Below are 26,981 nucleotides of genomic sequence, written 5' to 3'. Positions count from 1 at the left end.
CATCTTCAATTGAGAAATAGAATATTTTGAAAGTTTAGTGACCTAAACAGCCTTCCTCAATCCTTGTTCCTCTTCTCCTTTCCATCGAAACATTTCCCTCAGTTCTGACCCTCTTCTGTGAGCTCATGACCATTTCAGTGCCATTCACAATTGTCTGCTATTTTGGTCCATTGTAAATTATCAGTAAAAAGCAAACACTGGACATGGAATTATGCTCCTAATGAAAGTTATTCAGCTGACATTTTTTTGCATTCTAAAATGTTTGAATCTGGTCAACACATACCATGCAACACCAACATCCAAGTTTCATTCATTTTTCTATCACAAAAGCAAAGCTCAATGTAAAAAAAAAAAAAAAAAAAGTAATAATATACATCCGGTATTTAACAACACCTCGATAAAAAGTGACAACTAAATGACTCCAGAAGAAAGACTACTTTGTTTCTGGATCTTCCACAAACACACACACACACACACACACACACACACACACACACACACACACTGAAATACAAAGTTTTAATTCAGAATAATCTAACACTTATTATCCAAGCATTCACTTGAGATTAGCCTAAAGCTAATTTACTAAAAAGGTGGAAAGAAAATAAAGAATTATACTTTAGAATTTCATGTCCAAAGTCCCAGGATGTCTGCTACCTCTTATCTATTTAGTCAAGAGCTTAATTATTCCTTAGAGTGAAAGGATTCTCAAAACAACTGTCTTAGCAGACCCACCAATGAACTGGAGAAACTCTTATAGACCCATACATGTGTATAGGCCATGTACACTAGCTCCAACCCTTCTCATTGCTCAGCACCAATAAGTGGCTGCCTTAGAAAGTCACCTTCCACTTGCCCAAGCCCCTGCAAGAAAGGAACTACTGCTGAGCCAAGGAGTTTCAGAAAATCAAAAAGCATATTCAAAACCTAAGTGAGTCACCCAAAGGAAGGTTTTAGAGGAACATAGGAACATCTTCAGTACAAATAGAAAGTTAGCCCCAGAGCTTTGAAGATGTAGCCAATATCCTCTCAGTACAAAGAGAGCTTTTCAATTGGGAAATTGTCTGTATTGAAACATGCTATTCTCAGTGATTTTCTTTTCTATTGAACATCTCTTCTTTGACTATATTGTTATCCTGATATCTCACAAAACATGCTGAACTCCTACAACCCATATGTGGTCACTTAGTAGACAGCGGAAGTGTGACCGTGCCCTGGGAGGGTACCAGTAAGAGGGGTAGGGTAGCACATGAGGTGAGCCCTCTCAGTGTGCCCAGTGTCTTTGAAAACTATAGCCTCTTTCATGCTTCCCAAACTTCTTGACACTGTGTTTGAGTTTATTATGAGACATGATCAAAAACATACTGGTTTACTTGAATGGAAGACTTTTTTTTAATCTTACTGATCTTTTGCTTTTATATATTATGGTATTCAATTTTGTGTTTTATGGGTTTAGGGGTTTATTTATGTGTGTGTTTCTTGAGCCTTTTTGTCACTGTTGTTATTATTGTTGTTTGTTTTCTAAAGAGAAAGCACAGAGTTTGATGGATGAAGAGCATCAGGAAGGAGATGAGGGAGGGGAGCTATGATCAGAAATTGTGTGTTAATTTTCAATTAAAAAACAGCAGAGAAACCATTGTATTTCCTCTGAGTACTATGGGAAAGAAGACTAACAAGACCCTCAACTCACAGCCCTGCAGGTCAATGCTTCAACACCAGAGTCAAAAGTGGGTTGAGTATGAAGGAAACTGCTAGCTCTCCTGATACAACCTCAGTCTGCTTTGGGTTAGAAATGACTAGTCCTCAACTCAATCCACCCAGCAGAATAAAAAAGAAGTCTGAGTCTATAACTGAACAACAATGCTTAGAATTCCAACAAAAAATCCTTAGACAAAGAAAGAATAAAAAAACATATAAAATGACATTTAAAACAACAAAAAGCAACAAATAGTGACAATAAAGTAATATAATACAGAAAAGATTTCTAAGCTGAGTTCTTAGAAAATACCTACACCAGCACACAAACACACACATTATATACACATACATCAGTGTACGGGGTAGGGAAATCTAGGAGAATATACTTACATCTACACCATTGCTTATATTTAAGGATACTGACTAGAGTAGTAGGGGTAATCAAGAGAAATATTCATCTGTACTATTCAAATTATTAACATTTTTAAACTAACTCTCCAGCCTAGTCAGTCAAATGGTGTGGGAATTGTGACAACACACATAGCTTTCCGCATTACAGCAAACAAGACACTCATAGCAATAGTAGCAATAGGCAGAAGATTAGTGACCCCCACCTCCAACCTATTTATCTTGACAGCAAAGGAGAGAGCCTAGGAACTGGCAGCAGGGGAAAGCATATAGAATGATACAACATTAACTCTAGTGACCCCAAGAATACTATCCCCCTTTCTTCTCCCCATACACACTTATTTCTTTTATTAGTCATTATACTCTTCCTTAAGGTAGTCTTTCAGGTACACATTTCCCCTGTCTCAATATCAGGAACCCTTGTGACAGACATGGTACATACAGTACTGGGTATGTTTCCAGAACCTGCCTGCCTCCTAGCAGAGCATATTCACATGGAGATGCTCGGTACATGCCTTTGCTCTGCTAAACTAAACTGAAGGTAACTCTGAGGGTGATATTTATCAGCAAGAAACCAACATTCACATTGCAAGGCACCATCCATGGAGATAATCCATTTGTGATGATGAATCTACCCCCCCACCCCCCCGCGCTTAGCATTTGCTAAGCTCAGTTTTTCACATCACAACAATCGAGGTCATATAGCCATCTACCATCTGCTTTCTGATCAGACTTGTTATTCTGTACCTCCTAAATAAGTCAATTAAGGGACAAGAAAAGTGACAAGAAAGTAATCCGTCAAGAACAGTTCACAGTGGAAAACCAAGACAGAGAAAGAGGGAAACACAGAGTTACTGACTCCCTGATAACCAAAACGTCTTTTCTGACTGAAACGTGTACAAGAGTCATCTAGGAGTGACTGGACACAGCTATGCAACCAAAGAATTCCACAATAATTCCAGTTAGGGAAGGCTTTTCATTTCTCATTTTGATAACTGACCAAAAAACCTATGAAATCTCTCCCCCAATGGTTCATCCTTATCTGAGGATAAGGCTGCTTAAGGGAAAATAAAGCTCTTCAAAATTTTATGTTCAAAGCAGATGTCGTGGAAGAAATGACTTCATACGAAAAGCTCTAAGTGTGTTCCTTCAGTGGAATGGAGGAAGTGGGGTGTTTTATTTTGTTTTAATAAACATGCACATGGACCTCAGATTCCCTCCGGGGAGCTCTTTCTGGCACTCTCTGCTTACTGGCCTTGGTTTATTCCTTATAAATTTAATTTTCCCCAGTGACATTGAGACACTATCTATTGCTATATTTTCAGCATAGCTGTGTGTAGTGTGGGCTCCCCAGGAGTATGGACAACCAGGCAAGGGGGCAGAGGCTGAAAACCAGGATCTATGGATTGCCAACCTTCCCAAGAGAAAGGGACTTGGCAATGTTCCTCAGACGGTAACATTACAGAAATAAATATATGTTCTGAGGATGTGCCAGGACCAAGCAGAGCCTCCGGCACATTTTGGGAACACACTAACTCCTAAGTACTGTACAAAGATGAGGGGCTGGTCCTGCTCCCCCAGAAGTCAGGATTAGTAAGCAGAACAACAAAACAACCAATAGGAGTTGTTTAGTCTTTACCCCTTTCGTTATATTCTGCAACAAAACTGTTATTAAGATCTGAAACAACTTAGACAATACTACTGCCCCCTCCACCAGAATATATGTCTACGAGTGTGTTTCTGACTTGTTCTCCTTTGAGAGGGAGAGAGAGAGAGAGACAGAGAGAGACAGAGACAGACAGAGAGAGAGAGAGAGAGAGAGAGAGAGAGAGAGAGAGAGAGATCATCCCTAAACTGCCAATTTGCTATAACTTTAGAAACTCAACTAGGCGCTCTTGGCAAGAAGAATGGAAGTTCAGTGTAGGTATAGCACTAACATCTGTAAGCAAGGTTCATGGACATCTCTTCTAGGTTCCATTTTAGGTTATCAGTGAATCTTGAACCTCCATATTAAATGTGAAATTTCCATCATTAGTTTTGCCACTGGTATGGGATCCCTAGTAGCAAATACATGTAATAATTGAGTAGAAAATTAATTAAAGCATGATGTTATGGGTGCTTTATTTCTTCTCTCACAATAAGCCTTCTCCATGAGCCTTCCAAAATATAAAAATAAAGAGACAAACATACATGGTAAAAAAGTTAAGCTTCTAATATAAACTAAATACTAGCCTCAAACCAAAACCCTGGATGTCCAGTATTATAAACATTTGCTGTGTTTGTGTACCTAAAGCATCATCTCGTGTTGTTCATCCTGAAGGTCTGTAACTGCCAGGTACAAGGTTGTGGAGAAGAATCTCACTGCAAACACAAGCAAACAGTAAATGTCACATGAATTACCAGTGTTCAGAGGATAAATTCCACCTGTGTCTGTAAAGGTTGATCTCTCTCTTCCTGTTCTCAGGATATATTAAGAATATAATGATTCATATATTACAGCCGGGCCTTGAATTTTAGGATGCTTTACCTAGACCAGTTACCTAAAACGTTTTAGGATGTTTTACCTAAATCACCTTCCATTAAATACCTTCCTATGTCAGCCATGGCAAGTGTGACAATAAAATCCCTTTAGATTATGCAAAAAAGGTGGGAAGAGATGTTTAAAAACACTTTTAGCTAGACAAGATCTGCCAAGCCTTAACTGACATTGGGAACTGTCCAAATGTACAGATCTGGAGCTTAAGTCACATACCTGTTTATTAAACAACAGTGAGCCCATAATCTCCAAATGGGTCTGGAAAACATCCACGATAATAATCCCAAGGAACAGTTCAGCGCTTAGTCTTTTGAAGGTCTGTAAATGTGTCTGGTGCTGAGTCACTGTCAATTCTTTTTTTCCATGACAAGTTCTAAGAACTTCATTTGTATCTCTCATATGAGTCATTCATGGGGGAAGAAGACGGGGGAACAGAGAAGAGGCCACCTGAAACATGAGCTGGATGTTTGAAAATCTTTTCTCCAGCCGTGCCATCTGGAGTGTTCTGGCATTTGTCATCAAAATTGCTCTTCTACTAAATAAATTTAGTTTCCTCCAGACAACTCAACTTAAATGAGTTCATGCTGTCTATATGACGATGGTCATTTAAAAAAAAAAAAAGGAAATCAAAGTCTGTGAACTCCAACTTGAAGAAGAGGAGGACACAAAAGTAAAGAAGGTAAGAAGATGGAATGTTCTTAGAGCAGAAAGCTTTGTAAGTAGAGAAGGAAACATGCCACTTCTCATCATGTTTCCCTTAGCAAACATGACTAAGCTTATTAAGTGTAAAAGTGCCACAAACACCATCACCGTCTCCTCCTCATGTATATTTTCGTGTGTGAGTCTGTTTATTGTGCATGGTATTCTGTTTGTTTTTAGTTGAGAAGGGAGGAAAACAGCAGTGGAGAAATCCACTCTGCTTCTGACAGCATGACCAATGTGCTTTCCCTTCCCAGTTGGAATGAGATTCAGTAACAGGGCAAGTGGAGGAGTGATTTCATTAACCACGTCTTCATTCTGGGGTTTACATATCTGCCGGCCTGCTTCTTCCTACTCGGGTCTTGGGGAACTGCCAATATGGCCAGAGAGCAGCGGTGATAATAGACCAAAGATGTGATAGGCTAATGTTTGGAAGGGGAAATGCCAAAAAGCCAATTGCTAGGAAGAGATTGGAGGATGACAGCAAATTTTACCTGTTAACTGCCATTCACCACAGGAAAGAACTAGATGACGAAGAGGAGGTGGGGGCCAAAGGAAAAGGGATGCAGCAAACGAACAGCACAGAAATGTAAGCAGATCTGCCTCTAATGTTCACCTCCCAAAGAGAGGGACCTAAGAATGTAGAAGCTTCTTCAGGCTCGCCCAGAGTTATAAATGTTCATGTGTAGGTAGGTTTGTTTTTCTCTTTGCTATGACTTCACCCTTCAGCCTCCAAAAGTCAGGTATTAGAACTTAATGGCCAATGTGATGGTATTGAGATGTGCCCAGGACACAGAATGCAATGTGCCGTCTTGTAAAAGAGGCTTCAGGCACCATTCACTTTCCACAGGTGAAGATGCAGCCTTGCTCCTCTGTGAGATCTGGAAGCAATACTTCATCTCACCAGACACTAAACCTGCTGGCTTCTCAATCTTAAACATCCAGAATTCCAGGTCTGTAAGAAAATTTTCTCTTTCTTGTAAACCATCCCTTCTACAGCCTTAGGCCACACAAATAGCCTAAAACATTCCAGCCTGATCTTCTCAATTGGAACACACTGTGACCTCTATTGTAAGCATTAGTGAAACAACTACACAAAGAACCTCAACTGGGTAAGGGGTTTGTTTGCTTTTTTCATTTCCAGTTCAGTTGGATAAAAACTCTCTTAAGTAAGAAAACAGATCATTAAACAACATTTTCTCCAAATGACTCAGGACAAGACTTTGACCTAGCTGCTCAAACAAACTGATGCAAAGCTCTCTGCCTCCAAAGGCTCATGTAAATGTTCGGTTGAGATAATATGCACAATGCACCCAACATTTCAAAACTGGCATCAATGTTCTTTTCTCTTCCCTTCTTCGAAATTTATAGTAGTAAAATTCAGGTCAGTACTGTGCAATATTTAAGCATGCATCCATAAACACGAGTTTCCTACAGGGAATAACTCTAATTAAAGATAAAATCAGTAGAATGTCATACTGCCTCTTAGAGGTATTTATGAGCACCAGAATCCCTATTAAAGAGTTCCCCGACGTGCAGGCTTTTCAATGTGCTATGGTGTTACAGGCACAGTCAGTGCTAAGAAACTTGAGGGGTGTAAACAATGAGGACCTACCTCACAGCTTCTTTCCTTATCAGGAAGAGATGACATTTTGTCAGCCTTGCCTCCTTGGAGATTAAAATCCAACTTGAGTGCCAGGGGAAAGCCAGTTGGCTAGCACACAGGCTCTTTCCCTACTAGAAAAGGAAAGCACAAGGTCCCTGGAAGTCTCACCTTTGCATAAGCTGAGTTTTCATTTCTTAGGATAATGTTCAGGCTACAGTCTGACAGGATAGTCTAATAATTCTCTTCGGGGAGGATACAGAGATTAAATCAATGCATACCCAAATACATTGATGTGAAGTCATGGGGAAATGAGTATTATTTGACAGAGGTTTAACCTGGAGATTTGGGAGAAAAAAAAAAATGTCATCAGGAACTAAAGCACATCCCCTTGGTCTGATTTTCATGAGCTGAGCAACCTTCAGCCCCAAGTTCTGTAGCTCTATAAAGTGAAGTGATAGACCAGCTATTTGTTAAAGGGCTGGATAGAAGTACAAATGGGAGAAAGCGGCTTGTAAAGTGCCAAACATTGACACCCAGAGAAGGCCTGGAAATATGCCTCGAACTAACAGTGGGGATGAAGGCGAAGGGGTCACCTACTAACATCCATGGTGACACATGGGGACAGCAGCTCCAACCAATGAGCCTTACAGGACTGTAGTAGTATCTCGGATGTTCGTCTGTGTATATGTTTCTCTTATTGGTTGATAAAATAAACACTGTTTGGTCAACAGAGGCAGGAAGAGCAGCAGGGCTAGGGAGAGAGGCAAAGAGGCACTGCAAAGAGATGCCATGTATCCACCAAAGGAGTAATAGGTCCTGGCATTCTCCGGTAAGCCAAGACCATGTGGAAATATATAGATTAATAGAAATGGCCTAATAATTAAGACAGAGCTAGCTGATAAGAAGCCCTAGCCATTGGCCAACAATTTTTTAATTAATATAGCATCTGTGTGCTTATTTGGGGCTGAAGGGCTGTTGAACCTGGTGGGACAAGAAACTCCAGTTATACAGTACTGAACTTTTAAAATCCCTTCTGATTTCCATTCTCTCATATTCTTGATCACACTGGGCAGCAATGAATTGTCTATAGACATTGAGGATCCAGCTAAGAGAAAGAAAGTTTGTAAAATGTCCCAAAACCTTACATTTTACCCATGAGGACATCAGATAGAAGCTATAGTGCTAAAATAAACTACCCAAAACTAAATGGCAAAAATGAAATTTTGATCAACATTCTAAAAAACTGCATTTTTCACTCTCTTTTAAAAATACAGCACAAATTCATTGTCATATGACGAACAAAGATTATGAAAGCAACAACTACGCAAGAAACATTTCAGTCGCACTGGTAATTTGTTAAAAGATATTTTTCTAAATTTTCCAATTTTATACTATTAAGCCCCTTTTAAAAATGTCTTTACGTTATTTCTTGTTTTAAATAAGTGTTATGTTTGAAATGAAGCATTCTTCTTATTAAGGAGCCCCATCCCTACCCCATTCTACACAAAAGCATCTACCTCTATAAATCTTAGCACTCTCCTAGCCTGAGAGAGAGAAGACACTTAACAAATGCTTACCAAACCAATGAATAGATAACTAAAGCTGGAATGTATTAAAAACTAAATTCACCAAGATGTCAAATGTTTACTTAGCAGCAGCCCACGTAGGTTCAGCTATTAATATGAGTGTTGACTCTATTTCCAATGCCAGCTTCTCCTTCATGGGCACTGATGGCATTAGGGGTAGGAGCAATGGACAACTTACAATGCTCCATACTATATCACAGATATGAGGTAAGCTCACCTAGAGATGCATCCTGGGGGCCTCTGAAAACCCACTCCGAGGCCCTTATTTCTCCTGGAAATAAAATGCTCTTTGAAAACAATCTTCAACATCAGCACTGGTGAATTCAAGAAAAGTAAAGGAAAAGAAAACAATATCAACAAAACATCTGGGAAAACAGAAGCTATTGCCAGAGTTGAAATCGCTGCTTGCTTCTGTTAAAGATTACCAGCAATTCTGTATGCAGTGGGGGAGCTTCACGGGTGTGTGATGAACATTAGTAACAGTAAATTAAAAATAACATCAGGAGTCATTATCTTAAAGCTCACACTACTAGTTTAAAAAGAAAATTCAGAGGAAATATTGATTACATCTTACTAATTGGCTGACCTATCTGGCTACTAATTGGTAATGTGGGTTACAATGAGTGAGGAAAAAAAAAATCCTTTCAATGATTCAAATATCCAAGCTTGTCATATAATATGGACTTTGACATTTATTGGGTAGTTTGGGTGCTTTATCAAAAATAATGATGACAGGACTAGTGAGGTGAGTCAGCAGATGAGGAGCTTGTTGTACATGGATGAGAACTGAGTTGCAGTCCTCAGAAAAGGAAGGGCAGGCCCCTGTGAAATTCTAGCCTGAGAAGGCAGAGACAGGGATGTCCTAGAGCAAGCTGGCTATTTAGACTATTCATACCTGCCTATTAAAAGACCATGCCTCAAAAGAATTGAGATAGATAGCCATGGAGAAAGACTCTAACATGAATTGCACAGAGCTCCACGCGAATACAAGCACACATGCATATTCATGTGCCTATACAAGCACAAATACACATGCACACATATCAGACACAAATACTCATGCTAACCAAAATAATGACAATAGTCATTTTTTGCTGTCTTAGTTTCAACTCTACTGCAGTGATAAAACCATCTGACAAACAACTTGTTAGGAAAGGGTTTATTTCAGCTTTCAATTCTGGTATACAGGCCATCACTATGAGGAAGTCAAGGCAAGGACTCAAAACATGTAGTGAAGTCATAGCCACAGTCAAGAATGGAGAGAAAAGAATACAGACTAGCGCATTTGCTTGCTTGCTTGTGCTCATCTTGACTTCTTTCACTCTTTCTTGGTTCATGACTCCTTGCAGAGGGAATGGTACCACACACAGTGGGTTGTGTCTTCCAACATCAATTAAACTAAAACAATCTCCCCAGAAATGCCCACAGGTCAGCCTCACTGAGATTCTCCCCAAATTATACAACTTTGTGCAAAATGTACCATTAGAGCTAGCTACCACGTCTCCCACACTTGCAAAATTCCAAGAAGGTTTGCTCAGAAACCCAAGTAGGGAAAGAGGATAGAAAGTCAAAACAGGCATGGCTGCTAGCAAACAATAAAACAGAAATAATAGCTGAGTTAGAAAGAGATTTACAATTAACAAATATGTTGAATGATTCAGGCAAGAATCCTCAATGGGTGCTACAATTTTAGGGTTCAGAAGTCACAAGTCACCTTGCCATATCATGATGACATCCCACCTCAGGAAAGGCTTCCTTAGAGTCAAAAAAGTCAGGGGAAATGCCTCTGGAAAGCATCAAACATAGACTGCCAATAACAAATGACATTATTTACCCAATGTGCTAGAATAGGACAGTCAGTCACAATGCAGTTCTCAACAAAGGCAAATGGAAGCTCACCGACAAATCAGTGGTCCTGTATTCTTGTGGGGGGAAATGTCAGCGTAATGAAATATTTAAAAGACCAGGGAATAGTTCCAGATTAGAAGTGCTAAAACATGACCTTGAGAGAAGTAAGCAAAATAGGTGGCCTTGGCCAAGTCTTATCTAAGTCTCTGACAAAGGCTCCCTTCCCCCCCCCCTCCTCTCTTTCTTTTCCTTCTCTTTCTTGGCAATACTTTGTTTCTTGGAACAAAAGGAATAGGAACTACACACACACACACACACACACACACACACACACACTCTAGTTATCACTTGTGTTAGTGACTTTTCTTGTTGCTGTGATAGAACATGTTGTGACTCACAGTTCAAGGGTACATACAGTCCCATAGTGACAAAACAGTCAAGTACAGCCAGACTTTCTTTGAACTGTCAGCTCCTGAATAATGACATAAACACTTTTTGTTAATTATGAAAGCTTGGCCTTAGCTTAGGTTCTTAAAACCTAAACTAACCTGTTTATATTAACCTATATTTAGCCACATGGTTCAATACCTCTTCTCAGTACTGTGTGTCTGATTTCCTCTTCATCTGGCTGGAGAATCCTCCTGCCACAGATTCTTTCCCAGAGTTCCTATCTCTGCCCAGAAGTCCAGCCTATATTTTCCTGCCTAGCTATTGGCTATTTGGCTCTGTATTAAACCAACAAGAACTGCCTTAAGCAGGTGAGGTAAAATGGAGACACATCTTCACAGTGTACAAAAAATATTATCCCTACAGTCAAGGCAGCAGGAACTTGGAACATATCAATTCCAATTTCCTTTCCCTCCCACCCCCCCCCACTGGACCATAATCCCATCTCCCATCCATCCTCCAGGGAGGGTGAGGCCTTCCATGAGAGATTATCCAAGTTTGTCAATTCATTTGGGGTAGGGCCTAGGCCCTCCCCTGTTTCTCTAGGCTAAGGGAGTATCCCTCCATGGGGAATGTGCTCCCAAAGTCCATTTGCACTAGGGCTACATCCTGGTTCCACTGCCAGAGGTCCCATAGACTGCCCTGACCTTTTAGCTGACACACACACATTCAGGGGGCCTGGTTTGGTCTTATGTTGGTTCCCCAGCTGTCAGACTGAGGTCCATAAGTTCCCATTTCTGTGGGGTTTCCCAGCATGGTCTTTATCCCTTTGTTCATCAATCCTTCCTCTCCGAAACTGGATTCCAGTCATTTGGCTCAGTGCTTAGCTACAGATCTCTGCTTCTGCTTCCATAAGCTACTGGATGAAAGCTCTAAGATTGCATTTAAGGAAGTCATCATTCTTATTATAAGGAAAGGGCATTTAAGGTAGCCTTTCCACTATTGCTTAGATTCCTAGTTGGGGTCATCACTATGGATCTTTGTACAATTCCCTAGTGCCAGATTTCTCTTTAAACCCTATTGATGTGTTTCTTTTCTTGCTCTCCTCTAGTCATCTACCCACTCAGTCTTCCTGATCCCTCATGTTCTCCTCCGCCTCTTCTCCCCTTCTCTTTCTCCTCCCTCCCTCCCCCCCCATGCTCCCAATTTGTTCAGGGGCTCTTGTCCCTTTCCCCTTCAGAGGGGGACCGTGTATGTCTCTCTTAGGGTCCTCCTTCTTTCATAGCTTCTCTGGAAGTGTGGATTATATTCTGGTAAACTTCTTCTCTATGTCAAATATCCATATATGATTGAGTACATACCATGTTTGTCTTTCTGTGACTGGGCTACCTCATTTAGAGCTGTTTCTTCTAGTTCCATCCATTTGCTTGAGAATTTCAAAATTCCATTGTTTTTGGTTGTGAGCCTAGCCTTTAACAGCTGAGCCATCTCTCTAGCCCTCAAAATTCCATTGTTTGTTTTGTTTTGTTTTTCTGTTGAGTAGTATTCCATTGTGTAAATGTACCACATCTTCTTTATCTATTCTTCGATTGAGGGGCATCTAGGTTGCTTCTAGGTTCTAGCTACTACCAATAAAGATGCTATGAACATAGTTGAACAGATGTCTTTGTTGCATGAATGTGCATCCTTTGATGCCTAAGAGTGGAATTGCTGGATCCTGAGGTAGCCTGATTCCCATTTTCCGGAGGAACTGCCATACTGATTTCCAAAGTAGCTGTATGAGTTTGCATTCCCACCAGCAATGGACAAGCATTCCCCTTTCTCCACATCCTCTCCAGCATAAGCTGTCATTGGTGGTTTTCATTTTAACCATTCTGATGGGTGTAAGATGGTATCTCAGACTTATTTTGATTTGCATTTCCCTGATTGCTAAGGATATTGAGAAATTTCCTAAGTGTCTTTCATTCAGCCATTTTAGATTCCTCTGTTGAGAATTCTCTGTTTAGTTCTGTACTCCACTTTTTAATTGGATTGTTTGGTGTTTGGGTGACTACTTCTTGAGTTCTTTGTATATTTTGAAAATCAGTACTCTATCAGATGTGGGGTTGGTGAAGATCATTTCCTTGGAATATGATTCTTTTTGTTCCTATGCTGTAGCAAACATCTATCAAAAGTCACCAAATAAGCAAAAATTCTCACGGTCCTGAAACTTGAATTTAAATGCATTAAATTCCTTTTCCCATTAGAAAAAGAAAAATGTCATAGTAATGTGATTTTTAATTTGGCTCTTTTAATGATAAGAAAGCTTGAAATAGATGAAGATTTATTTTTGTAAATTATGAATGCACTGTGATGACATTTTGTTTGTGATCTAACAAATAAAGCTTGCCTGAAGATCAGAGTACAAAACTAGCCACACTAGTCAGCCATAGAGGCCAGGCAGTAGTGGTACATACTTGTAATTCCAGAACTCAGGAAACAGAGGCAGACAGATCTCTGTTAATTCAAGGCCACTCTGAGATACAGGAAATTGATCCAGTCTAAAAGAGAAACAGAGCTCACACAAAGGTGATCTCAGCACCTGGGATCCCACGCCTTTAATCCCAGCACTAGAGAGGAAAGTAAGGCTGGAGGAGACAGGAGCTCAGTGCAGTCTGAGGTTTGATGGAGACAGATGCAGTCTGAGGATTCCTGGAGACAGGATCACCCATTCAGTCTGAGGTAGAGGTAAGAACTAATAGCTGGTTCTTTTGCTTCTCTGATCTTTCAGCTTTCCTCCCCCTAATATCTGACAATTCATGCTCCATCATAAAATAGAAACTAAGAGTAAATTTTTATAGCAAGGCTATAAGCAGATGAAAAAAAAATGACAGCCTATACTTGAGAAACAAACAGACTGCTAATTATAACAGGCCCATAAAGCACCTAGTAATATGCAGTTGCAATACTTTATTTGAATATAGTGCGCTCTCGGCTTCTAACAGTTTTATTTTTGATAAGCAGCAATTTAAAAGGTTAGTCACCTCTTCTATATTACTCAGTATTTTTGGATGTGAAATGCTGATGTCTTGAGTTTACATGCTAGCAAAACTGGATAGGATGCCTGTGATTCTTTATCCACCCATTCCAGTGCTACTGTGTGCTATCTATTATGCACATCCCTGGGAACAAGTTAATGAACAAACTGCCAATCTTTTAGGAAAACAGATGAATAAACATATGAGCTGTGAAGACAGAGATCTGAATGGGAATATAATGTTACTGTTTGTCTCCCAGCCAGATAACTGCAATTATATGCCACCACCTATGATGATACTAAATAAGCCAAATTCTTCCTTACCCCTTCCTTGCCTTCCTCATTCATTTTGTTTTCCTTCCCTTTCTACAACATATTCAATGTCTTCTTCTTTCATTCACTAACTATAGCCAATCAATAGTACCTAAAACTATATGACAATACTACCTTTGTGTATTTAAAATTACCTGTGCAGGCCAGGTGACCGCTCAGTCACTGCTTGCATGGGGATCTGAGTTGAATTCCCTGCCTGCAGTAATCCAAGTATGGGGAGCAGATATAGCTAGATCCATGGTGCTCAATGGCCAGCTAGCTTGCCTACTTGGAAAGTTGTAGGCAGGTGAGAGGCCTTATTTCAGAAAGCAAGGTGAACAGCACCCGAGGGACAACAGCTGAAGTCTGGGCACTGGCTGCTACACACCTGCAGGTATGTGAGCATCCCCACCCCAACACACGAGCAAGTGTAAACAAACTAAAACGTTCTGTTTACCAGGTGATACCGTTATTCTATTTAGCCTCAAAAAAAAAAAAACAAAAACAAAAAAACAAAAGTCTATTTGTGCCATTTTGTAGATTAACTGAGGCACAACGAGCTTCACAAGTTCCCAAGGGTGCATGTCTCTCAAGTGGCTAAACACACACCCAGGCACTCAGAATCCATAGTGCAGTGCCCGAGTCTCTAAAATGAAATGGGTAGGATGCCTGTCAAACTAAAAGCAGCAGTGACCTGCATGCAAAGACTAAGGACCATCTGGGACAAAGACAAGAACACACCCTTTAAAAGCCACAGAATAGGGGAAAGAAGAAGATGCTGGGAAGGGAAAACTGTAGCATCCTATGTGGGTTTTCTCTGTTCCCCCTGTGGGAGCACAGTGGCCTCCACCTGCATAAGTGATGAGCGTTGGCACAGGACTTGATTACTGCACATCTGTTACGGGTCTCAGAGTGCATTAAACAAAAACAAAGTGAGGGAGGAAAAGAGCCCATGATCAAGGCTCTCCCAGTTGTATTGTCTTTACTTGGAGTGGCTTTTCCTTGTTTTTCAGCAGCAGACACATATGCCCACCCTACTCCGTAGCAACTGTATTTCAAAACAGTTTAAAGCAAGCTAATTATCCCAAGGTCACACTGAAGAACCAAACCATCGTTACATCAAAAAACCAAGATGATCTAAATGTGAATTACGAAGCATTATTTTTTTCATAAAAAAAAAAAAAAAGGAGTGAGCATTTTTTTTTTTTCTGTCCCTGAGAATGACTGGCTTTCAAAATAGAGCTCGTAAGACATTTCACCTCTGCTCGGAATGCTTTAAGCTGGCCTCCTGATTACAAAAATCTCATCAAGACGCTTTCTTAAGATGAAGAATGTTTTATAAATTGTAATGGCTTTAATCAGCTCCCTCTTTGAAGCTATTTAACTCTGTGATGTAGCCCAATTATGTCATTTATCGACTCTGTATTAATTAAGCATCATTATAGAGATTGATTTATATACTTTTTCACATCTTTCTTGCCAGATGGCATAGCTTTCTCCCTCTCGCTGACACTCCATAAACATCACCTGGATTCACTCAGCTCTCTCCACAGCTGAATGTTTCATCAACTCTTAGTCAAGTTAACCTGATTGCTCCTCTCCCTTGCTCTCCTCACTCGGGCTATTGCTACAGAACACCAGTGGTTCTCAACCTCCCAGTGCTGTGACTCTTTACTCCAGTTCCTCGCGTTGCGACGATCCCCAACCATAAAATTATTTTGTTGCTTCTTCATAACTGTAATTTTGCTGCTGTTATGAAGCATAGTGTAAATATCTGATATGCAGCCCCCAAAGGGGTTATGAACCACTGCAGTACACAAAGAGTAAGTGATGCGAAGGTAAGCATATCATACTTATGAAGCAAAGCCTCTCCATATCTCATCCCGTATCAGTCTCAGTGAATCCTTACCCCATGTGGGCACACAATTATCACAGCAACATAATGAGGAGCCTTTTGCTTCCTTGGCTGATTAAAACTTATAGTCTGTGCTATTGTCTAGGGCAATAGAGAAGATAACTGGGTGGGGGAGCATATTTGGCAATAGAAATACAACAGTTTTGTACCAAGAGAGTCACATCCTGAATTATATTTTACGTGGGCTAATATAAAAATGACTTTACATTCTTGAGATCCCACGCAAAGAAAACAGAAGGTGCAAGTCCCAAGGTGCACTGCACTGCAAGGAAGCCAGCCTTGGATGCTAAGTTGCTCTGGGTGATCCAAAACAGGGACAAGAGGGACATGGAAATGCTGAGACATTTTAGTGCTTTTCTTACAAAAATGTAGAGATCAGATCAATGGGCCTGTTTTACAGTCACCTCAAACTCAAAATGTCTGAAAGTCAAAATGGTTGTTGCCCTCGAATGTCTAAACCATTGTATTCTCTTAGGCTGGTACCCTTAGAGCAAAGACCGTGGACTCATCTACCTATAGCCACTAGCCCGGCAAGAGCATTGAGAGAAATACAAATAAAAGGGCCCTGACACTGGGCACCATGGACACATGCCCCGTCAGAAAGGACTTGGGTGTTACTGTAGGTATGTCACAGATCTGGCTTTACTTTAAATTCTACAACCCCCAACAGTTATATAAAACCTGATTTAAAAACAAACAAAAACTCTTAACTGACACGAGTATAGACTGATCTCATAGCATTTCAAGCCTTCTTGTCCACCTTAACTCCACCTCAAGTCTAACGGGCTATCAAGTTTGGATCTGAATTGTTTTCATACTCTTTTGCTACCCTTCTCCCCATCATTTATCACCTCTTTCAGTCTGTACTGTTGGGACACCCTAACTCTCCTCCAAGAAGGCAATGCACCCATGGAGGTTAACATTTCTAAAACGGTAGTATTTTGTTTTTGTTTTTTCAAGACAGTGTTTCTCTGTGTAGCTTTGTAGACAAGGCTGGCCTCTAACTCACAGAAATCTGACTGCCTCAGCCTCCCGAGTGCTGGAATAAAGGCGTGCACCACCACTGCCAGGCTTCTAAAGCTGTAGTTTTAAATGTCAATGTGCACCAGAAACTTGGAGGGCTTGTCAAGCCACGTGCTGGACTGCAACCCCAGGCTTTACCATTTAATGGATCCCTGGTGGAGCCTAAAGTTATATATTTCAGCAACGTTGCTGATATTATCAAAGGAAGTGGGAAGAAAGCACCAACATACTCAATGCATCTCCATTTCCTCTGCATTATACTGAATACTCTGGATTCTCAAAATCTTATCTCTTCTGCTTACCCCAAACTTATATTTCTCGGATCCCCGAGTAGACTTGACTCCAGCTAAACTGATCCACTTGAATATCATCCAAATACATCATGCATTCCATTTTTTCCCCTTGATCTACCATAGAATGCCTTTATACCTTCTTGTCAATTGTAGAGCAAGGCTACATCTTCATTGATTTGTTATCTCCTCTAGACTCCTACAGCATTAGATTGAGGGATAAAAGAATTAAGACCAAGAGGATATGAGTTTGAACCCAGTTCTTCACACACTATATAACTTGAAAAACCATTTAATCACTATAAACTTCCGAATTACAAACATTAGTTTCTACTTCTAATGAGTCTCATAAAGAACTAATTAAAACAATCAAACCTTTGGAGAAGCTTAGCACAATAGCACATGGAATTCAGTCTGTGGTCATTGCCTTTCTCCATCCATTTCCCTAACCATACATTTCACACTACATATGAAGTCCATTTGACTCATCATCTGGGCTTATCTGCTGCCTAGCTAGAATATTTCTGAAGGAACAACGACTAGGGCTTATAGGGCTTAGATGATAGTTCTGTCACTAAAATGCTTGTCTTGGTTACATTAAAAAAAAATAAAAATTATGAAGGCACATACTATGATCCCAGGGCTGGAAAGAAAAGACGAATGGGTTCCTGAGACTTCCTGGCCATCCATCCCAGCCCCTTTGGAAAGTTTCCAACCAACATACAACGCTGGAGGCTGTCCTCTAATGTCCATACACATGTGCACACATACACCTCTGCACGCGTGTGCACATACACACACACAAAAAGAAAGAAAGACGAGGGGAGGGAGAGATCTAACTTATCTTAATCGCCCACTTGTGCCTAAGATATTTCAGGGAGGTTCTCAGTAAATATTTGATGATTAAAATATGATAAATTTTAGAAGCAACCTAGGACAAATGGTTCCATAAAGCTGCTTTATTCTCTAGAACTTCCTTATAATTAATTATATCTATTATTATTAAAATATTTTCTCATTGCAGAAATAAGAGATACTTAACATTCAGAAAAAAAAAACTGAAAAGCTCTCATAAGCTAATGCTCAATGATGAGTGAAAGGTCAGACCATTAAAAAAGCATCAATAAAATGGAAAGTCTCCTCTTTGAAGTGAATGTAAGCAGACAAGCTCTAGATCATGCAGCTCAGAAAACTTACATCACCTGAAGGCGATGTTGCCAGCCAACAACAGGCTCTCTTCTGAGGGTATCCCATAGCCACATGCTCCTCCAAAATGGCTGCTGGTGCTAGTGGTTACACTAAAGACTGTTGCTATCAAGGTGGCCAAATGAAACTGTCCTGTGAGGACTCTAACCATAAGGGTAACCTGTGACAAGCTGCAACAGATATTCTGTTCCCTAGCATTGCTAGTTTCTGCTCTATTCCTAAATCGAGTCCAGTGTCACCTTCTCCCCTACAGTTGCAGGGAAAAGCCTCACCACAGAGAAACATTTTTTCTGATCATCAATTGAAAACGCCGTTCTTCATCACTATTTTTTTAAGAAAATATATTTATAATTTGTATATTTGGATAGTTTATTTCCAAAACAAATAAAGAGTGTTCCAACAAAAATAAACCAAGATATTCTGAGCTTACTATGAAGAATTTATAGTTTGGCCAGTGAAAACTGGGAACTGAATCACCTGACTTGGTATCATATCTGTCATGTTTTATTTTACAATCTCCAACAAGTTCATCTCTTCAATAGCCAGTTACAGAATTCTACTGTGCATCAAATGTTATGCCGGGTGCTAAAAATAAACCTTATATACTCCAACCCCCCCACCCGTGTGTGTATGTGTGTGTGTGTGTGTGTGTGTGTGTGTGTGTGTGTGTGTGTGTGAAATCAATGTCTTTCTGGGACTTAGAGCATATTGTATAATCAGGCAATTGGGCAAACTGAAAAGTTTTCCAGCAAATTAATTTTCCTTAGACATAAAGATAAACCAGATTTCTTAGCCTTCATGTGCAGGCATGCCACCCAATAGAATACAAATGGATTTGACACCCTATATCTAGGCCTACAAACAAATACCCATGAAAACCCCTCCCTATGGGCTGTCAGCTCTCAATCAGCTTCTTGTTTAGATCCATGCAGAAGACTCAGGTCTAAGAAGTTAGAGTCACAAGATGGAAAGAAGTAGCTGCTAAGTGAGTGAGATATAAAGCTGCTTGTCAGTAGTAGTCTACACTATCAAATCATGCACCAAAACTGCATCTAGCACATTGGATATCAAGGGCATACAGATGATGTACCAAAAAGAGGTAGATAACTGGGAGGGACTATCTTGAATTAGAGGATGTTCCCCAGAAGAAAGGCCTAAGGTGAACAATGAAGGACAGGGTGTGACAGGAAGACAGTGAGTTGAGGGATGCAGAGAAAAGATGCACTGATAGCTAACTGGAAATATAGAAAGTTCTAGAGAGATTCTGGGAAATGGAGCAGTTTTGGTTGCATCTCCTAAAGCTAAGAGATTGATTGACTACCAGAAACGAGACAAAGAAAGAAAAATACAACTAAGGATTATGAACTATGTGATGTGCAGGACAGAAATTTTTACTGAGAAAATGCAACAGGGAGAGGTAAAGAGAAAGAGTTTGGGGTTTGTGAACACTAAAATGGGCATCAACCTAGAACACTCAAGAGAAGAATCAACAGGTAGGTGGATACATGGCGGAACATTTATAGAGAATTTATGGAGAATGCTTAGGTAGAACCTTCTTAGTCAGCTGCCAAAGAAATAGGAAGAAAAAGAGAGAAATATAATGACATAAGGAGGGAAAGGGTCAGTGGAAAAGGGTGGCATGGGAAGAGGGAGGGACGTGGGGAGAGGGAGGGGCATGGGAAGAGGGAGGGACGTGGGGAAAGGTAGGGGCATGGGAAGAGGGAGGGACGTGGGGAGAGGGAGGGGCATGGGAAGAGGGAGGGATGTGGGGAGAGGGAGGGGCATGGGAAGAGGGAGGGACGTGGGGAAAGGTAGGGGCATGGGAAGAGGGAGGGACGTGGGGAGAGGGAGGGGCATGGGAAGAGGGAGGGACGTGGGGAGAGGGAGGGGCATGGGAAGAGGGAGGGACATGGGGAGAGGTAGGGGCATGGGAAGAGGGAGGGACATTGGAAGACAGAGGGACATAGGAAGAGGTGTATTAGAAAAAGAAGTCCTAAAATCCAGTGCATTTGAGAAGTTGAGAGCTATGTGACTTTAATAAGTTTCTTCTTAGTACTCACCAAAGCCACACTAAAATATCTGTAATGAAGGAAGGATAAAGAATCATGGAAATATAAAATATGCCTTACAGAAACCAGGTTTTAAAACAACCAAAGAAGGAACAAAGAAAGCTTTCTTTGTCTTGATTTTTACTTTTCAGGATGAAAGAATTCAATATGCAAATGCATCCAATTCTCTGAATGTTTACATTCCTACCTAGAAATGGAAAAAATAATGCCCTATCTGCATGATCCTTCAGGTTGATATCACAATAAGTAACATGACATGTATGAAAGCACTCAAAGATAATATGTCATGGCCAATATTAATCCATTGTGTTGCCAAAATGGAGTTATAGCATTAACAGACCAGGGACATGTTGTTGGTTATAAAAGCCAGATCTAGACACAAGAAGAAAAAGTTGCTTTTATACAGCAAAAGTTGCTGATCCCAAGCTTTCTAGGCTAACATCCTAAAAGTCCATGCTGGGCAATTCTCACTTCCAGGATGTAGCCTATGTTTCCAGATGTCTTTATTATGCTGAAGGAAAAATAAACAGCAAAAAAAATAAACAAATAAAAAACAGGCCAATGAGCCCTGGTTGATGGCTGAGCATTAAGTCATCTGGGAATGTGTGATGGCAGTCCTTAAAGATTCTTGGCTACGTTCCAGGTTCATACAGCAACAGACTCATTCCATAATTTATGCCTCATGACCAGTGAAATCATGGCAAATGACCACAGCTTGCTGAGTGTGTTATTCTAAGGAGTAGCTGAGGCAGTCTGGGAAGTAAGCTAGCTGTTTTGGATTTCTCTCCTGGGAAGATTAACCATCCAAAAGGGTATGATCCAGTCATTATTTCACCAGTCTTGAAACCACTAAAGACTTGACAAAGAGTATTATTTTTAGTTCTGTGACAATGATGTAACTGGAACTTTTCTCACAGAACTCATAGTGGGTGATTTTAACCTGTATTATCTTGCTACCCAGGGAAGACATCTTATCCCTGTAAAATAAAAACAGCCTCCATCCTTCACTTTGCACTCTGTACAACTGTTCTGACTGCACATCCCAGCTGCTGGTTTTATTTTAGGGGGTAAAGAGTTCTAACTAAGGCCAGCCAGCTGTGTCTTCAGCTCCAAATAGCAGTTATGAAGAATGTATTTTCTTTTATAATAGAAACAGAAAGTCCAGTTCTGGGACCTAAATAAACCTTATTTGCAATTACTTTTGCAGTTTTGACAACTCAGACTGGGCTTCATTAATGTGTTGCTCCTTTTATCTGCTTTTCTAAAGTATTTATTTTATTGTATTGATATCAGTGTATGACAATACCATATACAGCTATTAAACTTAGCCAAATAGGCACATGCCAGTTTCTAAAGCTTTAATCCATTGCAGTATTAAATTTCTTTCTGGGAATAAGATACATTGAAGCACCTTGGCCTGGGACAGTGGGTACATGCTGCCAGTTTCACTCACTTAGGAGACTGAGACAGGGGAATCATTCAAGCTCAAAATTCAAGCCAAGATTGGACATATAACAAAATCCTGGGGGTTGGGGGTTATACCTTTAAAAACTAAAAGTAAGAGCTCAGTGTTTAAGAGCACTTACTGCTCTTATAGATGACAAGGCTTTATTTCCTGGTACTCACAAAGCAGAACAATCCACAGTCCCAGCCCCAAAATATATACATGCAAACAGTCATACACATTCAATATTTCTAAAGTAACACAAAATAAGTAAGTTGATGGAGGATGTCCTTCTGTATATGTGTTTCTCTTATTGGTTGATGAATTAAACACTGATTAGCTGCTGGCCAGGCAGGAGGGATGGGTGGGACTATAGAGGAAGAAGTAAGGAGGCAGAGAGATGTGCTGCTAGGAGATACCATGTAGCCACCAAAGGAGTAACAGGTTCAGGCATTCTCTGGTAAGCCAACACCACATGAAAATACATAAATGGTTATGGGTTAATAATTAAGAAAGAAGTAACCAATGAGAAGCCTAGCCATCGGCCAACAGTTTTACAACTAATAATGCATCCGTGTGTTTATTTGGGGCTAAACAGCTGTGGGACCAGGCTGGAAAGAAACTCCAGCAACAATAAGTACTTTGCCTTTACCTCAACATGGGTCTAGAGAATACAAGCCCTCTGTTGTCCTCCAACAACACCACCAAACATTTATTTATTTAGGCATCTACAAACAAACAAGTATTTTTCATACGTTTATTTCATTTAGGCTTAAAAATCATTTTGTGCGTTTCTAATCATTTATTTGTCAGTACAGGAAAATTACCAGGCCAGACATGGTAAATAAACATATCCATTCACACAGCTGTTCACAAAGGCCCTCTAGTCCCTAAGCTCTTTTTATGACATCATCATGTCATCCACTCTGTTCTTATTTCACTCTGTAGCAACATGGAAAACAGCGTGGCCTCTCTGTAATCATTAGTAATCTTGGATGAAACACAGACATGAATTTAGTTCTCCCTCCAACAAAATACATATTATGTTAATTATAGAAAGAATGTTATGGGCTCATTTTGAATGTGGAACCCTTTCGGAGGAATTCACAAATGATGCTGGGAATCTCAAAGAGTCAATGACAATATCCCAATCAAATAGACCTGGGATGAGATTCCATGTGTTATCAGTATTTTTACTTGGGAGGTTTTCTCTGTCTCATGTCTTTTCATGCATAGAAAACTAACTTTTGAAAATATCTTAAACAAACAACACAACTCACCTGTAGATGGAAAAGGAAGCTACTGATCGGATGAGGGATGCTACAGCTCCCACCTTGGCAGCTTCCACAGCTCCACGCACACGGTAGTCTACCGTCATCCTATAGCTGATGTAAGGCTGGTTATAAACAATGATCTTCCCTTTTGCCTCTGATGCCCTTCTTTGGAGTTCATCAAAAGAGGTCACTACCAGTACTTCTGCTGTAATGCCTACAAATAAAAGTCAAACAATTAACTTATGACTTCCCATCAGCTAGGCAGAATTGGCACACAAAAGGTCACACATGTTCTGTTGGCTACATCTGGCAAACTGAAGATTGAAGTTTGAGAGCTAAGAACCATGGGAACAATATTGCAAAGTTAGTCATCTGCCCAAGACAGGGACAAAACATGCAGAATGATATAACATGCAACTCAAGGTTTCTCAACTCATTGCACCAGCTAGTATTAAGTCACAAGTTGCTTGAAATGATACCTTCCCCTCTTTCCTAAGAAATCATGTATTTCATTAGAGGACATTATATATTTTTAAAATTTCATTTCAGAAATCTTAGTGTTAATGAAACACATATTTAGCCCTTCATAAAGCCAATTTGAGATGTTATTAAACAACTTCCAGTAGCAGCCTAGAAAGAATACTCTTAGAAGACAATGCTTTTTTATAAACCCAACTTTTAACAAACAATGTCTTCTCATGAGAGAAATGAAAAGTCAGCTTGTTTTCTTCTTTTGATAAAAACACTCCAAAATGATATGGAAACTTCCTTTGCTTCTCAACTTACAATAATTCATCACCAAAATATACTACTATTCTTCAAATAAAAAAAAATGAAGAACATGTATAAATGTCCTCAAATCCTTCTTTTCTGGTTACATGTGCCTATTTCCTCATACGTTTCCCATGTCACCACACTTTTCTGATTAAAGGAAGAGGATTTCTGTCTTCCAAGAATTCATGCAAAAACATCAACATAGCCATATACATACCTACACACATACAAACACATACACAGACACATACATACACATACACAAACACATAGTCATGCACACATACTCAGACAAGCACACACCCACATACATACACACAGAGGATAGATACAGTCGCTAAGCCTAACTAAAAGACATCTATTCAGGTTTGCTTTTTGTATATTTTGGGATATACAAACTTAAGGCCTGACACCTATTACTATATGGCCTTATCCATGCAATTATTAAATATATTAGCAAAATCTGAAGTAATGCTCACATATCTGTTATATTTTCTTAATATTACAAACCTGATAATTAGGATGTTGGGTTCTTTGGGAGGTGTTTTACTTAAAAGTTTAAAAGATGCCATTATATTGGTAACTGTCACTTGGAAAATCCTTTAAGAATTCGCTCAGGTACTAGGAAATTTTTGCTTTCAATATAGGTCCCACCATATGAATCCTTGGGGCTGTGACTAGTTACAAATCTATAAGCATTTCTCAACCAATAACCCGGAACTTAGTTTACAATCCAAAAGAAGCAACACAATTACAAAAGGAAGGAAGCCATCGGCTTTCCACATAATAAATATTCGTTGAAAATATGAATGAGCATTCTGGTAGGCAAATTCTAAGTTTCTGAAACCTAGAACCTAGAACCTTGAAATCCGACCAATGTTACTGTTAGTATTGAACAGTAATTTTGCAGATGGCTTTCAGCTTTTCTTCATTAATTAAAGATTCAATAATTCAAAATTTCTACAAATTTTCAAATTTAAATTAATAGAAGGGCATTTCTTTACTATGGTATATAACTCAAATTCCTTTGATGAATGACAGGATGGAGACTTCAAGAGCCATAAAGCAACCTCAACAGCTCAGAGGCCAATATAAATCATTTGTAACATCTACAGGTCAAAGCCCATCCCTGCAGATGTAGAAGATGAGTTTGAATGAATACATTTCCCTGAAAGTGGAGTCCTCTCTGATTCACTTGTCTGTTTCATTCCATCACCCAGTCAATATTCAAAACACTGATATTTTTTTCCTCTTAGAAATCAGCACTGATTGAGCCCCTGTATCCAATCTCACCCTGTTACATGCACTCATGTCATGCCCTCATTACCTATATTTTAGACATTATAAACACTGTCTTCCCAACACTTTCACCATCTGGCATCTCAGTCTCTGGCTCAACTCACTCAAAACTCCCCAAGAGTTTCCATTTTTGGCTACACTAACCACTGAGGAGCCAGATCTGTCCACTACACTGCTGCTTTGCTCTATCCTGCTTCTGAAATCCTACGTCAAAGAAGACTCACCTTTCAGCCTGTCATTCCAAGCCTCTCTACCTCTATATACATGATTGCTTTCACTTTAGACTTCATTAGTACTGACCTTAAAGTTCTCTCTTTCTCTGCTAACTTTGTTCATGGTGTCTTTATTCATACTCTTGTACATCATGTCTTATGGACCCCAATCTCCCAACTTCTTCATCAGAACAAATCACTCGTCTACCAGGATTCTGTTGAGAATCACCGCTTTAAAGAGCATTTACTGGCTTCATATTTCCTGTCCTGTCTTCTCATTCAGAGCTAGTAAAGCCTGAGTATGTATTCAGTGAGTATGTATAGCAGTGAGAGATAAATGAAACTCTATTTGGGGCTCTCTGTACTCTTTGGGGGCCCAAAGATGGTCTCCTTGGTATTTAGAGCCATGCACATCTTGGGGGGAACTAAGGGTGCCTGGTAGTGTGTGAACGTAATTGGTCATTGTGTTTCCTTTGATTAAAACTTCCCTATATAAGATAACATTCTAACTCACCCTACAAAACCTGATAGCCCTTCCACAGCCACCCAGGGATGCATTCTCATACCACTCACCCAGCACACATCTACACATCAATGACTCATCAAAGACACTCTTGGACAGTCTGAATATAAATATAAATTTCAGGTATAAGAACTCAGATTCTAGAATATGAGAACACTTGCCTAAATATCCTTCCTTTACATAAATCTTTACAGCTAGCAGTGAAGCAAATCAAAAGGACAAGAAAGATCTAGAAATGATAGCAGTGCCTGGGAAATAATAATAGAGACAGAAAGAGTCAAAATAACAAACGCTGAGAGAATTTCCTGCAGTGACATTGATGTTGTACCCTAGAGCCACCTTAGCCATTAGCCATACAAGGCCACTGAGCACTCAGAATACAACTATTGGGACAGAAAAACTAAATTCTTAATGCCATTTAATGATAATTGATGTATGTTTACATTGAAATAACCACATGGTGGTAGAATTCTCAGTTACTACAGCTCAAGCCATTAAAGAGGAGCCCATAGCTGAGCTCATCACTGCTGGCCCCAAGGGACTTGCTAATGACAGTCCCATAACAAATGTGAGTCATGATTGTGACCTCCTCCAGAGGTCACAGACCAGGTGACAGTACTCAGCAGCCATATTTGGGAAGGCGGGGTATGTACACACTACCACACATATCGTGGGAAGACGTTTTTGTCAAACTCACGGAAGTAAAATGAGGCCATCTGGAAACCTCCCTTCAAGCTCCACCAAGGAAAACATGCAGGCTGTGCTATGAGCAGCAACTCTTGTCTCTCTTCTCCCTACTCTCCCATTCCACAAGGCTGTTCACAAAAGCCTCTAAGGACAGTGTTAATGTCCACAG

At 40.0% G+C, this 26,981-nt stretch overlaps 1 protein-coding gene across 1 annotated transcript in view; it reads right to left on the bottom strand.

The window, feature by feature from the left end:
- Cpq (carboxypeptidase Q) overlaps positions 1-26,981 on the bottom strand; it is a 363,792-nt gene that overhangs the window by 247,047 nt on the left and 89,764 nt on the right. Inside the window, exon 3 of the mRNA XM_051202536.1 lies at positions 23,324-23,531. Within this exon, the coding sequence (XP_051058493.1) occupies positions 23,324-23,531 (208 nt within the window). The remainder of the gene's footprint in view (positions 1-23,323; positions 23,532-26,981) is intronic.

The sequence above is a fragment of the Phodopus roborovskii genome, unplaced genomic scaffold (assembly GCF_943737965.1).
Source record: "Phodopus roborovskii unplaced genomic scaffold, PHOROB, whole genome shotgun sequence".
In the NCBI taxonomy this organism is placed as follows: domain Eukaryota; kingdom Metazoa; phylum Chordata; class Mammalia; order Rodentia; family Cricetidae; genus Phodopus; species Phodopus roborovskii.
This window is presented reverse-complemented; position numbering and strand designations above follow the sequence as displayed.